The 17,458-nt window shown below is 39.9% G+C and overlaps 1 protein-coding gene across 1 annotated transcript in view; it reads left to right on the plus strand.

The window, feature by feature from the left end:
* The window catches only part of FILIP1 (filamin A interacting protein 1), a 103,658-nt gene that overhangs the window by 26,884 nt on the left and 59,316 nt on the right, over positions 1–17,458 (plus strand). Inside the window, exon 2 of the mRNA XM_039379141.1 lies at positions 14,545–14,823. Coding sequence (XP_039235075.1) covers positions 14,551–14,823 — 273 coding nt within the window. The 5' untranslated portion in view covers positions 14,545–14,550. The remainder of the gene's footprint in view (positions 1–14,544; positions 14,824–17,458) is intronic.

Below are 17,458 nucleotides of genomic sequence, written 5' to 3' on the forward strand. Positions count from 1 at the left end.
TGTTATTAGGAGAACTATATAAATTATTTAAATAACGGTCAGTTTGTAGAATTGAACAGAATTGTTACTGTTTCCTTTAAAAAGATCACAGCTTCCCAGAACGCTACGTTCTGCATGCCAAGGAAAGACCTCCATGGTCTCACAGCCCTCAGAATCTCTGTGGCACCACCAGTCCTGCCACTGAGCCTGCCTGGACATGTTTCCATGCCAGCTGTCTCTGCAGTGCACTTGACCTACAAAACCTTGTTTTATACTGTAACCATACTGCTCTGTCAAGAAGGTCAGGGCAGAGTTCAGGGGATCCACAATGTGGAATCAAATTCTGTTTGTTTATGCAAACTAATCAAATGCATGAATGAGCTTTAATCAACACGAGAACCTGCCTCCCTCCAGTGTTATGGCTCTGTTCCCCGTATGCCCTGCAACATCCCCAGCTTTCCAGGAACAAAGCTCCTAGCTCCCTGCATGTCTGCCATACCTCCATGGGATTTGGAGTTGTCACTATGTACCCAGCCTTCCTTTGCTTTGTGGGCTGTGAAAGCAACTGGCCTGTAGCTCTTGCTGTGCTGCGGGTTTTCCAGCTTGGCCAGCCAAGGGAGTCACACATTCCCCCTGAGCAGGTATAACTCTACAGACTGCCTGCAGGGTCACTGATACATGGGCCAAGCTAGACACATTTCTTCTCTGCTGTCATTTTGCCATGTCATTGCACTGCACTGCACATATTCTGCAGAACTGCTCTCAATGAGAAACCCAGCATATTACGTACCAGCTTTTTGCTTCCCTCATTACTGCTCCTTTTCTTGGGATGGAGGAGGTTACTTGGTGTTGATTGCCAGATTTAAGCAGAAAGCTGAGACTTGTGGTACCAGCTCTTTGGAGGCAATGGGAGTGTAAGGTTTTACCAGCTGGGTTGGTATCATACCTGCAAACACATTGCCTAGTGTATTCTGGATTCTTCAGGTCACTCTGCTCTGTCATGGCTTTGGAAACACATGGATAAAGTCAATGGGAGTTTCTAAATTAAAGAATATAAATATTTTCAAGTCACTTTAAGTCTGGAAGACTGTGTTTTCTAGCTGGCCTACTGTCTGGCTGGCAGAGCAAGCAGAACATGCTGCTTCTCTCTTTGTTCCTGGCATGCAGCCCCTGAGCCTTATCTTTTCTCTAGGGAGCAGCAGGGACCCCAGTCAGCCTCAGGTGGGAGCAGCAGAGCGATGGCACAGGGACACCTCTACCCTCGACTCCCTCCTCCCCCCTCCGGACCTAGATTCTAGCGAAGCCCCTGCCCTGGGAGCATCCCTCCACACAGGTATTACTGCACACCACGAGCTGTTCTGCTGACACACAGGAGCTTCCAGGTGGAGCCAGGCTCCTGAATAACTAACACTAAGGAGATGCTGTTGCAATAGCATGGCTGGAAAACAACACTTGAGCTTCCTGCAGATGTCAGCTCCAGGAGGGGACCAAAATGACTTGCATCATCTCTTGTCTTTCAAAGGCTCATCCAAATTGCTGAGCTGTCAAAGCCCTCGAGGACTGTTGAGGATTCCCAAGGACATCCTCAATGCACATTATTTTCACTGACATTTTTTAGCATAATGAGTTAAAAATAAGCATCCTGAGTTAACAACTTAGTGTAACGAGGAACTCTTCAGCAGGCATTGTGGACTTTTATGACCATACTGGGTGTCTCACAATATTCGTATTAGATTTTGCCTGTCTTTTAAAAGCTCCATTGCTAGTATCACATTGGTTATACTTTATTTCCAGTTTTAAAATGCCTCACAGTGCTGGAACATATTTTGAAATTGTGAACCCAGCTCAAAAGCTGGAAAGCAAACACTAACTGATTTTATAAAAATTTCACAACTTTAAGCCCAATATTTTAAAATGTCTGACTCGTTTGGAAAGCTCAGCATTCTCTGTATTAATTATGGCTCCAGAAGATCTATCTCAACAGTCAGAAAGCAACTCCATTTGTAGTCAAGGATTGCAAACACAGTCTTCCTGGAACTGAAAGTTGTACATTGTGCAATTTTTATGGCTTGTATGGCTTTTCTATTTTTAGTTGGTTGAAACCTGCAATACATCATATAATCCTCCTTAAATTGTCATTCATAATGCTAATTGCCATTATCTTGGCATAAATTATTTCTTAAATAGTTACTCTTTCACCTAACAATATTACATAGATAAAACTGTATTTTTCTCTGATGTAAAGTTGATGTGAGTACAAACTACTAATGATGTTTTTCTACTTATGAACTTTTAAAAAAATATTTAAAATCCCCACAGTATTTCCTTTTTTTCTTTTAAAAATATGCATGTGTTATGAACTCCAATAACTGTTCCATTATTTCAGCAAATCATTTATTTAATATTTGCCTTTATAGATATTTGGAAAATTTCTCTGAGGTTTGAGAAAGTCTAATAAAATTGTACTTTTCAGCTTTTTTGAAGATAGAATGAGAAGAACAATTCTGGGTTTTTTCCTTTCTAGAAATGCATCTTCAAGGTATAAGAGATCAGTCAGTAACAAGTATTTGCATAGAACTGTCCAGCCTTGTTCTTGCTTACTTAAATAATGTCATATATTTGGCTACCTGCAGAAATGGTTTGTACAACATTGTGTCATTCCCTGGCTGAGCAGAGGGCAGGGGACCTAAGCCTGCTGCTGGCACACCAGTTCATGACTTTTGTATTATAATGATAAGTGTTGTTGACAACATTCTTATTTTCTAGGCTTTCCTATCCCTTTAATTATAATCCCTTGTCTTTGACACATATGCTTATTTCAACAAGTCCAAGGTTTGTAGATTCCTTGGTGTTTGCTCCTTCCACAGGGTGAATTCTAGTGCCTGAAAGTCCAGTGCTACAGCCAAGCCATCCTACAACAATAGCATGTGCTGCCAAACATTTTTCCATTCAAGGTTTTGGTTTTTCTTGATGGTAAAAATTAATAACAGCATCAGTAAGTACAATTAGAATAAAGATTTATTTTTTTTTTTTGCAAACATGACAGCTATCTTAGGTCGAGTACGTGGCATCCCCCCAGCTGTAGAGAGTTTCTCTAAATATGGCCATTTTATAGCAGGGTGGTTTTGCAGTCCTAGAATGGACTCACAAACTGTTGACGGACTTTTTTTTTTTTTTTAATTTATGTAGACTTTTTTGGCATGCAGTCAATGATGTTGTGTGGGATGAATTGAAAAGATTTAGTAGAATACCAGATTTTGAAATTTACTTTGATTAAATGAGTTACACAACTTACTATGGAGGCATAGGATGTATATATTGTTCAAATTACATTCTTAATTAATAAAAAATAAGGAAACATTTATTCAACATGGGGACTTTGTTCTAATTTTCCTGAAAGCCTTGGGAAGTATTTTCAGTATGTATACAGTGGAGGCTCAGCCGTTTAGTTTGGGCTTGCTTTTTCAGGACAGCTGTGCTTACTAATTGGCTACTGGGTGCTCTGGAGAGCCACCCTTTAACTTTCAGCTGGGCAGGTCTGAAAAAAACTCTTTTACCTCTGAAATTCCTGCAGTCTGCATGTGGACAAATGCAGATAAGGAAAATCTCTAATCTGTGTGCTGTGCAGTGGCTACTAAGAAAGCAGTGGTACTGAAAGCTCACTTAAACACTTTCACTAGGGATAGAAACCTGAGTGAGGTTTATTCTCTCTGGGATTGAAATGAACACATGAGAATACTCTCTGTTACATCTTATTTCTTAAGATAACTAAGTGTGTATATATATACATGTAACAAGAGGTGAATTTGCTTCCTCATAAGAGGAAAACTGGCTAGTCTTCCTTTTCCCAAACCACAGCTTGGTCCAGGTTGGTGCCAGCAGAGCAAAGATGTGACTGGGCTGCCAGCAGCAACCGCACCAGGTCCTTGCCAAGGCCTGAGTCCACCACACGTGCACAGGAGAAGCAGCCCAAAGTAATTTCTCAGTCACTCAAACTTCCTTGAAGGCAGATGAAAAATATTTAAGGAAATAAATAAGGAATGCTGAGACATTACATAACTGCTGGGTCAGACTGTTTTTAACTAAATAAAGAAAAACAGTAATGTCTTAATTTATATGCTGCTTTCTTACCTGCTTTCTTAACTGATTTACCAATCATATACAATCTGTATCTTTTGAATTTGTATTCCAAGACACAATGACGCCTTAATATTTAGAGACATCCACCAATTCCCTTCAGCAACACTGACATCCATATTGCTTTTCTGTCATACACCTCCACATACAAAATAGGAACTTGAAAATTTTATGATTAATTTTTTTCAGATTTACCTTAATTATTAAAAATTATTTTCTAGTTTCATTTGCTCCAACTAAAAGCTAACACAGATCCATTTCTTAGTGTTGTTTCTTAAATTACTTGTTTTGCACAATTATGACCAGATTCTCCCCACTTTTCTTTCCAAGAAACAGAGTTCCAGATGAGGAGTTGTGACTCGAGAGTCAAATGAGCTCATTTCCCATTTAGGGAGCTCAGTGAGGATGAGGTTTTGACTCTTCAGTACTTACTTTTTAGTAATACTGGGTTCTCTGCCCCTCTCAGCCAGAAGTGTGCCTGCAAGCAGAGGTCTGTGTACCGATGCTTTGTAGAAAATCCATCCCAAGCCATTTGAGTTTGTGACTTCATTAACACAAAGTTGGCAGGGTGAGTTATAGCAGGGACTGTGAGGGGTGGACGCAGCCACACAGCCTCAGTCAGGTCTTAACATTTGCCATCAAGTGTTTCACTGTGGCAGATGCTGATAACGAGGTGCTAAATACCTGCTATTGCCTCCCATTTCTGGATCCATTTCTGGATCCAGGCCAGTTTATCAGTCAGCTCAGGAAGGGCACTGATGTGCCTAAATTAAGGGCACAGCCTCTCTAGAAAGGGCAGCGGTGGCTCAGAGGGGCAAAACTGAGACCTCCCAGCACATCCCAGAGTCAGAATGCAGTGGTGTCCTCTCACAGGGAGGTTGGAGCAACACCACCCTCTACCCAGCATCTTTTTCTATGGAAAGAAAATCAGGGGATGCTTTCCCTGATAGACAGGAGCCATGGTTGGCTTTAGCAATGGTCACTGTAGGATGAGGACAGGCCTGAAGCCTTAACATAGCCTCAGAGAGCTCAGGCTCCATTTCAAAGACACTGCAGATTATAGGTGAAACCTAAACTCCTATCTTAGTAACACAAGTGAAATACTTAAAGCTGAACAGTGTGAACTTATGCCAGTGCAGATGATTTTAACTTCATGTAGGCTTGTAAAACACCCACTAGACTTGTAGGAGCTCTTTTTAATATCTTTCCATGGCTCTGGACAAAAATTACTTTCTAAGAAAAGCAGCTAAGGAAGTTTTACTCTATCCTAGTGGAAAACAGAGAAACTTCAACCCTTTCTTTAAAGTTAAGAAAGGTAGGGTGTTTGGCTAGTTGCAACAAGACAAACACAATTCACTTAGAATTTGTCCCTGTTGACATTGGATTTTAAGAAGTCACAGACATTAAAGAAACTTGAATCTGGCAGCAGGTAATTTTAATAATGTTAATGGAAGACCAAGCCCATGCAGAGATATTTATTTGGTTCTTCCTTCTCTCTTCCTTCCCTCCTCAAAGCAACTATGCTCTATTTTCAGCTTAGCCTGAATTTTTGCTCTGAATTAAAAAGCCAGGTGAAGATTTGAGCAGATTAACAGTGACAGGCTGTTCAAAAAAAGATCAAAACCAGCTCAACCTGTACCTGCAGAACAACTCTTTAACTTCATTCTTTTCAAGTGAAGAAATTGCTGTCCAAGAGTTTTGAAACCATGACATTAGAAGAGGCACGCAAATATGGTTTGTATAAATGAAAGCTATTAAAGTGGCAGAGGCCATTTTCAATGCCCAGGTGAGGTATCTGCATGTTTTTGTGCTGCTCCCTGTCAGCATGAAGGCATTGGTATTACTTAAATCAGTTAGGCTGACATTTATTTCTTTACTTTCTTTGCCACAAGTTCTGAAGTCAGTGGAAAGCCTGCAGGATTATTGGGAAATAATGACAGTCACTGGGCTGGCACTGCCAGAAATGAAGTAAGACTCTCCTTTAACCTCTTTGCAAATAGTAATGACAAGTGAAGGCCAAAGCTTTGAAAAATGCAAAGACCACTCTGGAACTTCACAGTGCTAGTCTTCTTATCAGTGACATGAAGCACAAGAGCTCAAAGTTTGTTCCACCAAGCCCAGCAAAAGTCAGGATAAGACTGGTGTGAAGTAAGGATGCTGTGCAACCTCTCTGCTTCAGCTGCCCTGTCCCTTCCTGACTCCTGCTGAACTGCTCTATCTCAAACCATGCTTCAGCAGCAACTTAAAAGTATGCCTCTAGAATAAGTAATAGACTTCTGCATGCCTTGACCTAACTTACTTGAAAAATTCGGATCCTTTTCTGCTTTCCCATCGCCCTCCGCTTATTTTCTCTCTCCAGACTGTGTATTTATGGTGAGTTGCACTTTCCCTTTACATGGCTGATTAGTTTTCCATTTCCTTTGTTTGTAAAGGAGCAGTCTGTGGAAAGGAAAGGCTGCAAATTAAACAGTGATGAGCATGAGCACAGATACTGGAAGGGGAACGTCTCTACTCATACTAAACTGTTCAAGTGGTCTCTGGCACACTTTTGGCCAGACTATTTAACACCCTCCTGAACCATTTAAGAGCACGTTTCAGGAGTTAGCATGGGCTAGGAGCAATTCCCAGTGGGCAGTGTGGATGCAGCCAGCATGTTATGGATGCTAAGAGGGCTTAAGAGCCTGAAGGATTTTCCAGGACAGCTGGCCTCACAGTCAGAGACCAGTCCTGGACATGGTTAATCTCCAGTATACATGTAGCCAAATAATTCTTTTTTTTTTCCTAATGGGAAAAATACTATGGTAAACCCACCAAAATTGATAGTGAAAGTCAAGAGCAGGCTTGGGATCAGAAACTATTTTTATCTCCTTGTTTTGAAGCCAGTTAAACTTCACAACTTCACAGAGGAAGAACCTTCTGGGAGGTGGAAGGCAGCTCGGTCAAATGAAGGGGGTTAAATTCATGTCTCACCAGACCACTAGGCATTCATGTGCAAACTGGTACTCTCTGTCTATCAACAACTGAAACTTCCTACAAAGGGGTCACTGAGAGAGGTTTGGAACTTGCTCCCTGCTTTGGTTTTCAGATGAAATTTGAGATGCTGCAGATGGTTTTTTTACACTGTTGTCTCTTGGAGACAACATTTATAGAAGATACAGGTCCTCTGTTGATTTTATTTTTCCCTTTTGCCGTAAAATCTGTAAGGGTATCTACATTGTGATTATTTTTTTCATTTTTATAAAACAAAATAAAGATAAATTAGCCACATATAAAATGTAGCTGTAGTTGTTGACTGGTTTCAGCAAAATCAGCTGTGCATATCATGGCTACTGAAAAAAATAGGGGATTCATAATCCACACGATGCTGACCTCGACCCAAAGCTTGAAGTTTGCTTTTGGGACATTCATCTTTTTGTCTTATCTCACACTTGCTAAAATCCAAGTTAATTTTGAAATAAAAATTAATTTTAAAGTGAAAAGTTGAAACTTATTTTGTAAAAAGCTAAGGATTTCCTCATTTCCTAATTGTATTCCCTATTTGTCCCATGGTTTATTCCCAGCTTAAAGAAGGCTTGCATGGACCCTGGAATGACTTTAGTTTCCATGCAGTGTTCCCTCAGTGATACATCTGTTTTAGGTATTTGGATTGGTCATAGTTAGGATAAGGATGAGGGATTGGGAGTCAAGACCCGTGATGATTATCAGCCTGTTCCTGTCTATTGCTGCTTTCAGCAGTTTCCTACCATCTTGGCAGGAGACAGTGCATTGTTATAGGAGCAGTGGTCTTTAGAAACTACTTACCAGAGACATAATGTGGTTCCTATGTCCACAGGATATCTGATCTTGCAGGTTATCAGTTTGGTTCTATGCTGTCAGCAAAAAGAAATGACTAACGTTTACCTAACACCAAAGATTTCCCATCTGCAGGAGTGAAAAATCTTTGGTAGGCTAGCTAATCTGCATCACGTCTCTTACCAGGCACATTCTGTCTGTCAGGTGATAAAACAAATGTTTAGTGGGTTTGGATGGAAACTAATGGTGAAATTGCTAGCGTAATCTTTATGTGAAGTTTGATTTGAAATGGGATAACTCAAAAGACAGAAAGCTGTAAAACAATATGAGAAGACTCATGATAAGGCATGGTGCTCAATGCAGCCCTCAAAGAGTGTCTGTGTCTCAAGACAGGCTCCATCAGCTGGGTGTAAGGCTCCAGAAAGCAGGGACACTTCTTTCCTCCAAAGAGTCATGCTCTTCCTTCAAATCAGAAGTAGTTCTGGGCACAGGAATATTTACTCCCAGTGGGCTGGGAAGAGGGATGGGTGGTCCATGTCTCCAGCTCTGCTGAAACATAGAAAGGCTGCACTGTGGGCAGTTAGCACTGTTGCCACCTACCTTGCTCCTGGCTAGTTCTTGTCCCCCCATGGACACTCCAGAGAATAAATCTGCAAGCCCTCATCAGACCTAGAGGCATGTTTGTCTAGTGGTGTCAGCTACTTGATCTGTCTCTTCTCTATGACTCCTATTTGTACTTTCTGGCAGCTGGGAAGCACAGTAATCAAAGCATGGGTAGAGTCATATATAAAAGTTTATTTTTTTTGACTCAATGATGATCTAATAGCTTATCATTCCTCATGCCTCATGCATGCAAGATGTTTTTCCAGATGAAGCCTGGGAAACATGAATCTTTGTGAAACAACTCTATGTTACTCCTTAGTTGGTCAGCCTGCATTACTCAAGAAAAAGTATTCCAGATGAAACCACAAGTTTTCCTGAAAATGACAAAATTAATGGAATTATACCAGCATAAACTCTGTTCTTTGTAAATCTGTGCCATAATTTAGCCAGAGAATTTATCTTGGAATTAAGAAAATGTTGTTAAAATGGTATAAATCTGCCTTAGTGATGACTGGGTTTCCTCTTTAAGTTTTGTGAAATCCTTTTCTGCTTTTACGCAGATTATACTTATTCAGAAAGACACCTGGATATGGAATTTTCACAAATCTATTTCTTTTCTTCTTGAGATTATATTTATGCATATTCCTCTCATTTCTTTTTTCAAGCAAAGGAACTATTGTTGATATAGTCTTCGGTGAATATAGTCCACGTGCTACTATGTTCCACTGTTATAAGAATCAGTTTTAGAAGCTATAAAATAAATATTTGATAAAGCAAAAAGGCTTTGCTGATTCTCATGCTGTACCTCAAAAAGTATGTCTGCTATAACTGCTGCTTTTCTGCACTACCTGCAAACAGCAAACCTCGCTATTGCAGCAGTGTCAACAGAATGAAACAAACATTTCTTCTTCAATGCATGAGGCTCAGCACATGTGCTGGGGTGTTACTCCTCTTCACACCTGTGTAACAAATGCTTCCATGGGCAGCAAACAGACCAGGTAAAAGGATGAAAGCAGCAGTGGTGTTACGTAGCTAGACAAGTCCTCTCGTGGTCTGCGTAGGAGTTACAGCCCTAGGGCTCAGTTATTCAAGCTGTTTACTGAGTAGAGAATTGTCCTGATTCAAAAAGTATCTATCCCTCCGTGCCAGTAGTCCAACAAGGGCGAGCAGAGAACACGTGCTCTCACAAAAGCGCACTGGCAACATGTAATACTGTCAGAAGGAACAAAGGCCTTTTGTTGTTTGCTCAAATCAAGTCATGATGCTTATGGGACAAGAGACTGGGGGAGGGTTAGACAGCACAATGGATTAGTACTCTAGGCATGAATATTTAGAAATTCAGGAAACTCCAGAATTGCTAAGGGTAGGTATTTGTTCCATTCTTCATTGTATTAGTCATCCGGTTTATCACTCTCCTCTGACCAGCATAACTGAAACAAACACTGGACTCATCTGAAAAAGCAAACCAAGAATAAGGTCTGCATTCCCTTGGCCTGGTGTCGTTCACAATCTGGAGTCTGACTCACATTTGCTTCACACAGCATTCATGTTCCTCCAACAATGCAGCAGCAGCTCCTACCTGGTCCTATAAAACCTCTTAGTAATTTGATTCCTTTTAATTTCTTCTAGTCAGACAAAACAATAATAATGAACATCTGTAGAGTCCAGGAGAACAACCTGGAGTAATTAATAAGAAAACTAATAATTTTAGCCAGTCTCTGAGGTGGTGTGAACAGTTGTAACTCTGCATGTTTGTCCTGTGAAAGGCACACCACTGAGGCCAAGTAACCTTAGTTGTGGCTATCTAGATCCCCTGGGGCTGAAGCTATCCATTCCCATCTGGGCATGGTCCTTGCTTGGGACTTCTAAACCAACAAGGTCAATTTGATCTATCTTCCCCTCCTCCTGACATTTAAGAAAGTATCTTCTTTTTTGTGTGTGTTTTTATTTGATGGGGTTTTTTCTTGGTATCTGCTACTTACAGATACAGGCTGATACTATTTAAATTTTTTTTCCGGCTCTCCTCCTTGTTTATGGGGTGTTTCAGATCTGAGGGAGGTTTTATATGATATGGTCTCCATCTTGAGTATATTTAAATTATTTTTCACTCCTGGTGCTACACATCAATTGGTAATCACTGGGCAGAGATTTGCCTTGTGCAGTGCCTGAGTTCTCCCCAGTCAACCCTGTGTACCAGGTGCTTCTGCACAACACTTTGCTCCACTCCAAAAGCCTGCACAGCAGAGCCTCTGAAAGACACAGTTCCAAGAGCCCCAGCAGACAACTCCAGTTTTGGCTTACTAATAACCCAATTGCACTGACCATACAATACATGTTAGCCTGTCAGAAACGCAGCACTTTCCTGTGATATCCTAATCAGTTAGATCTGCAACTGAACTCCAGACTACAAATTTATAGCCAATGGCAACAACCATATCATGGCTTTAAATCAACTTTTTCGTGTTTGTATTATAACATTATTATTATTATTATTTTAAGGGAAAGCATTATGGAGCCAAAATCAGCATGTCTAATTAGCAAGAGGGACTACATAGTTCAAAGAACCCTTTTACATTATCTGATTCTAATAGCACTAGTAACAGAGCCTAATCTAACCTGTCATTTCAACAGCTATAAGGAGAACAAATTGCTATCAATGGTGGAAGGATCTGGAGCAGCATGCAGCCTGTCCTCTTCTGACATCCTACTCAGCAAATTCCTCACAGATTTCCTCCTGATATCTGTAAAACTAACATAAAGGTTATTTCATAAAATCTTGTGTGGATTGCTAACTTGTGAAAACTGAAGGACCCATGCCCAGAACAACAGTACAGACTCAAATAAATAATCATAGCATTTGTCCTTTGTGCTTAAAGCTTAACAAATGACTGAAACAGAGGAGGGGCTGAAGAATTCCCATGCCAAGTACCGATACTGTGAGCACATACTGAAATGAGTAGCCAATAAATGTCAAAATCAAAGTGACTGATCATATAAAGTCTTCTTGTTTGACTGGAAACTGTTAGGAACAGTTTCCAGTTTAATAGGCAATATGATAAGGGTTGGGGGGGAGGGAAAGTAGAGTTAAATGCTGAAGTCATTATAAATCATATCAGCTATTTCTTCAGGGAACATAATCCCTTCAGCAGATCAGGAATGCTGTAAGATGCAGAGCTGTGATCAGGGCTGACAGCATTTGTTACCAGTGTTGGACTGGCAGTGTCCCCAGAATCAATTTTGGAACCTGGGTGAAAAAACAGATCAGCAAAGTTTTGGGATTTCGATATTTGCATATCAAAATAATGTCATGCAACTGCTCAGCAACTTTTCTTCTTTATCATGATGCCATCAGAAATACAGGCGGATGTCCAAAATGACAATACTAAGCACTCCTTTCCAGCACACAGTATTTCAGCCAAGATCACTGGTACGTTCTGGCTACTTCATGCTACTCTAATTAAAACTCAGTCATCCTTACAGCTGTTTTATATTCCTAGAGCACTTCACAACAGCTGGATCATGCCGTTGATTTTGGCCCTTAATCTCCTTGGAAACTACTGTGTGAATATCAAACCTTTGGCCCTTTCTGTCACTATTTAAGCTTCTGTCACCTACATGTTGGAGAAGTATCAACTTTATAAGGGAAGACAGAGTATTAGTGTTACATTGATTTTGGTAGGCTTTTACAAAAAGAAAGGCTTTTAAAGGCATTTCCCCCAAGAGTGACAGATTGTCTGCCACTGTCACTGCCCTGTAAGACTTGCTGCAAAATAAATCTGCAAGTTTAAAAGAAATTTCAAAAGAGGCCAAGTTTTATCTCCTTTAACGACAATCATATTCTAATTAGCCAGATGATACAAAATACCAGGTCAATTTGTTAAGCTGATCTGTTGCTGTTTTAATGAATTTTGAAAAAAAAAACCATAAATTTGCATCTGTCCTTTGTGGGCCTGTATTGATTTACATTAAATTTCAACATTTCATGAATTGTTATTTCAGCTCCCACAGGGGCAGATGGATCAAAATGGTTGTCTTGAATTATGATTTGACAGGGTGACACACCACTTTTTGTGAAGTCTAACATTCAGCTAATTGCATCTGGGTGATTATGCAGTGCTTCAGGTGGATGATGTGTCTCAACTAGTCATGTGTTCAATTTAAAATTAATTGTGTGCCTTCAGGTCTAACAGTTGAGTCATCTTACTATAGAGAAATCACTAACATGGCATGTTACTAAGCAGAATACTGTAATATAATAAGCTGTTTTCCACTGGAAAACATCTACAAGACAGTCTTTAAATATTTATTCTTAAAACATGTAGGATGTCCTAGAGCTATGAAACCATTCACTGTAAGCCATAAAAAATAGGTTTGGTTTAGAGATGAAAGTGGCTGGCGGCTGTGATCCACAGGGACTCAGAAGGAAACACTTAGAAAATAGAGACAGATTGAATCCCAAGTGCTTTCTCCCAAGAGGAAGCATGGTTGGAAAGTTTAAAACCCATTAAAGTTAAACAAATTGAGAAGCCCTATCTGAGAGGAAACATAGTACAGTGTTTATTTTTCCATTACAAACCCAAAACCTAAAAGATTTCCTGAGGTTCTCAGGTATTGTTCATACTTATAATGGAGATCTGTTTTTAGAAAGTGTAATTCATGTGTTTAATCCAAACTGGTTGGTGAAAAACACACTGCATAAACATTCAGGAAGCTAAAGGCCATTGTATACCTGTATCACATATTGTTTGGATAGGAGCAGACCTACAATGCAAGGCATTTCTGTGAAACTCTCTTGCTCGAAAACATTGGGTCTAATTTTCTCTCCATTTATGCCAGACAAATTCCACTGAATTAATGAAGACATGAGTATCAAGTGATAATAAAAAGACAATCTTCCTGCTGTGTGAAACTACAGAAGCACAAGGCTAATGTGAGCAAGAGATTTATAACACTGATCTGAGTCAAGTAAGTAGCAAGCCATAGCAGGCCCAGTATAATTTAGCCAAGCTGATTAGTCAATGTATTTTACGTTTTGCCCCATCACTAGTGACCTGCTGCTCTGAAATCCTTATCAGAAAAGTGTGAGATGTTATTGATGTTGAGAAGCTTCTGTTTGACTAATGAACAAGCTGCAGACTAAATCCAGAGATAAGTTTAAGTGAGAGGAAATACTTGGAAACAGTGGAATATTATTCATTAGATCTATTGTAATAAAAATTTAGCAATACAGTAGGTCAAGTGATAGAGCTGAGGAACATTTGTTGTCATAGTCTAAGACTGCAGTGTAGGTGCTTAAGAGGACAGATATGAGCATTCCATAACCATGACATTTCAGAGAAATCTTCTGGAAAGACTGCATTGATCTTGCCCATTTACCTCTTAGTGATTTCATGCTTTCTGTGCTCTTTTTTTCAAACTTCTTTTCAACTTTCCTTTATGGGACTTACTAATGATTTTGTGCATTATTTGCCAACTGATTTACTCTGCATTCCCCATTTTTCTTCGTTACCTGGAATAAAATCATTGCTTCATTTAGAGAAGCTACAGAGTAACGTTTGTCAGGCATTGTCATTCCACTCTTGTGGAGAATTTTTACTCAAGGAATATGCTTTTCTAAAATTTAATTGCATTTCTCTTTCTCAAGTAAACCACATGTTAAAATAAGAGCTACTTTAACAACCTGCTTTGTTTTGCAGTGTTGAGTTGTAAATGATCAAAATGTCAACTGAAGGAAAGAAAACACTGGAACATGTTATTTACCATTTTTCTGCATCACTTTTAAGTTCCATAGATTTAAATTCATATTAGCATCTTGGCTTGCTGAAAATGGTGGTTACCCTTACTTTAGGACTTTGCTTCTGCCACACACAGATTTGTTAAAAAGGTTGAGCTTTCTACCACAGTCTCTTGAGCATCACAGTATTTTCAGTTTATAGTAGATTGTTGTTCTTTCCAAAGGCAGTATTTCCACTGTGGCTTTTTTTTGTAAACAATTTTGTTTATAAATGCATCTCTATGTTTGTTTCTTTCTAGGCAGGGATGAGATCCCGAAACCAAGGCGGAGAAAGCTCATCTAACGGGCACTTCTCCAGTTCCAAGCCTGTCATCAGCCATGCAGAGAATGAAAAACTTCAGGAGGATGCCAAGAAAAAGAACAAACCTCATCGGAAGGAAGATGAGGTCATGGCTTCAGCAACTGTCAAACGGCACTCAAAATCACCTGGACCTTCTGAACGAAAGAACAAGAAGTCCATAGAGCTTTCTAAAGAGGACTTGATAAAACTACTCAGTATAATGGAAGGAGAATTGCAGGTAAATGAAATATTTTTTAAACCATGTTTTCTATGTAGCTGTTTATTTTTAGGTTGTCCAAAGAGCACAGGGCTCAACGGACAGGGACATGCAAATTAAAGGCAAAGGATCACAAGGAGAGAGCTGTGGTCGGTGTTTAACAGTTTTAAGTACTACTTTATTTACCATCTCTGTCTGCAGCTAGCAAAGCAAAATAAATTATGAACACCTGTCAGAATTGACAAGGAAATGGGGTTCTGCAGGTGAGGCAGAAAACAACCACAGGGCAATCAGTTGCAGAGGGTGGGGAAAAAAGGGAGGGGCAAGACAAGCAAATATAGTGAATGTAATTACCATCATTAATGAAAATATTCAAGAGACAATCTGCAAGTCAGAAATACCAAAAATGAACTTAAGATGTCCCCCGGACCTTCTGCATATTCAGATGTTGCTGAGGGCAACACAGCTGATGTTGCTGAGCCAAACCTCTGCCTGTCCTGTCTGGTGTCCAGCGCTCTGCACATTCTTTGCCTTTCAAAGATGCATTAGGTTTATTTCTTGGAGTAGTGCTTGCTTGAAAGCTTTCTCAGTTGTCCTGGTTTGCATGTTAATTCTGCCCAGTAGTAAGTGGGCAGAATTGATGGCAGCCAGTGCTCAACTTGTCCCCCAAATGTCTGTCCAGTTTTGAGATTCTCTTTGATGCTAGTAAGTCATTGAACTCTCAGTAGTGTCAGCCTTCAGGGAATTTCAAAATAAGGAGCTGAAACGTGGTATTTCAAATAGTCCATATGAAGACTTCTGACTTTTTGAGACTTAACCCTTCTCTGGTAGGACTGCTTACCAAATCTATACATTCTTTTGGTTGTGCTTTAGTGATCTTTTTCTCTGATCCTATGGACAGGCTGCCCAACCTGTGTGAAAACATTTTGTCTTAATCTCTTTATTCTAGTTAACCATTATTATTTAGCATTTCATATAAGGTCTTACTTTTCTCCTGAAACCCTCGTTCATAACATTTTTACTTTAATTTTGGACTTGTTACCATCTTAGCTGATTACAAGAAGCGTATTGTTAATTTCTTTGATACATGAGTCACCTGAGTTGCACCATTGCCACAACTCTCAGATTCACTATTCATATCATATAACAACAAAGCAAACACAGATCCATGCCACATTGCTGTTGGTATCAATTTTGAGTCCTTACTTTAGGACTTGACCCCCCAGCTCTTCATTTTGAAGGCAAACATGCCAGAAGACTGTGGGGACATGCCCTGGCAGTGATGTTTTATGTCACCATTTTTACCTTTATTATTTTTTTAAATTATAATGACCTCAGGTAGCTTGCCTGTGCTTTAGCTTCTAGGACCAAGTTGGACTCAGCTCTTCTTGTCTTCAGGTTCCCTGGCTAGACCCTGTGAATTTACTGAATATAGAGAAGGAAAGCTTTTCATAAATGTCAGAGGTCACTGTAACCTATTCCCTATTTTGTAAGAAAACAAAAGGGGAGAAAAAGTATACAGAAGCTGCAGTGATGTGTCCCAATATACATGGAGCCAGAGAGCTCTTAAGTACAACCTCTCTGAAGGAGAGTGGGAAACAAATGAACTGATGACAGGGATTGATTTTAAAGGCCTTATAGCTCAGTGGAGTGTATTTTCTCTTTTGAGATCCAACTGCTCGTATAAAAAAGCAGTGATTACATGGTCTTTAAACCCATATTGAATATATAGGGGCAAAAAAATCCATGAAGGAATTCTGCCTATACCTGGAAGGAAAATCTAACTTTTAAATGCTACAAAGCTGATTTGAAAAGAAAACTTCAAATGCCTTAGAATAAGTTAAACCATGAAGGTATGGCATTAATTTGCCTGGTTGCCCCCACCACAACAGTGATTTCAGTCAAACCCACATATGAATATTATTAATTACAGAGCAACACAGGCAGTGGATCTTTACAATGATAGTATAGTCCTATCTGTGGTTCACAGGTTTTTGTTCAATGGCCTATGTATTTGTCCTGGCAGGAATATATTCCCTTTCTGTATGCTTTCTGAGCAACAGCCATTAATCTCCAGCAATACTAACACTGATTTTCAACATTTCCTGACAGGGGGCCAAAAAGGAAATGAGGAGCAGTATACAAACATGTTTATCATTCACTCTTCTATTGCATGTTTGGAAAAAACCCTCCAGAATAATACAACTATGTTTATGAAGACAGCATCCCACTACAAATCTTTAAGTTTTTCAAGAAAAATAATTTCTTAGCCACGTTCTGTGCCTATTGCTGACAATTTAAGCTTGGGAAACAGTTTGCTATATTTCACACCAATTTAAATAGGACCAGCCTTTCTGCTTGAGGCCTTTATTACAGTCAGTGTTTTACTGTGTTTCCCAAGTGCAAACACGGCATTCACCCCTTTCAGCTCAGCCACCCATTCCTGTGGAGGACCCTTGCATGCTTTAGGGCTGAGGGAAATACTTCCTGAGAGCCTGGCACTGGGGAGGAGCAGAGCTCCACAGAGCTAGGCAGCCATGGGGCATAAAGGAAGTGCATGTTAAGTTGTCAGCTGTACGTTTCCTCTGTTGCAGACCTGAGGATGCAGACAGGCAATACGTGAAATATGATGTCTTGGCGAACAGTACCGATAATA

The sequence above is a fragment of the Pipra filicauda genome, unplaced genomic scaffold, assembly GCF_003945595.2.
Source record: "Pipra filicauda isolate LSUMZ 115617 unplaced genomic scaffold, ASM394559v2 scaffold157_size4220110_pilon, whole genome shotgun sequence".
Classification (NCBI taxonomy): Eukaryota; Metazoa; Chordata; class Aves; order Passeriformes; family Pipridae; genus Pipra; species Pipra filicauda.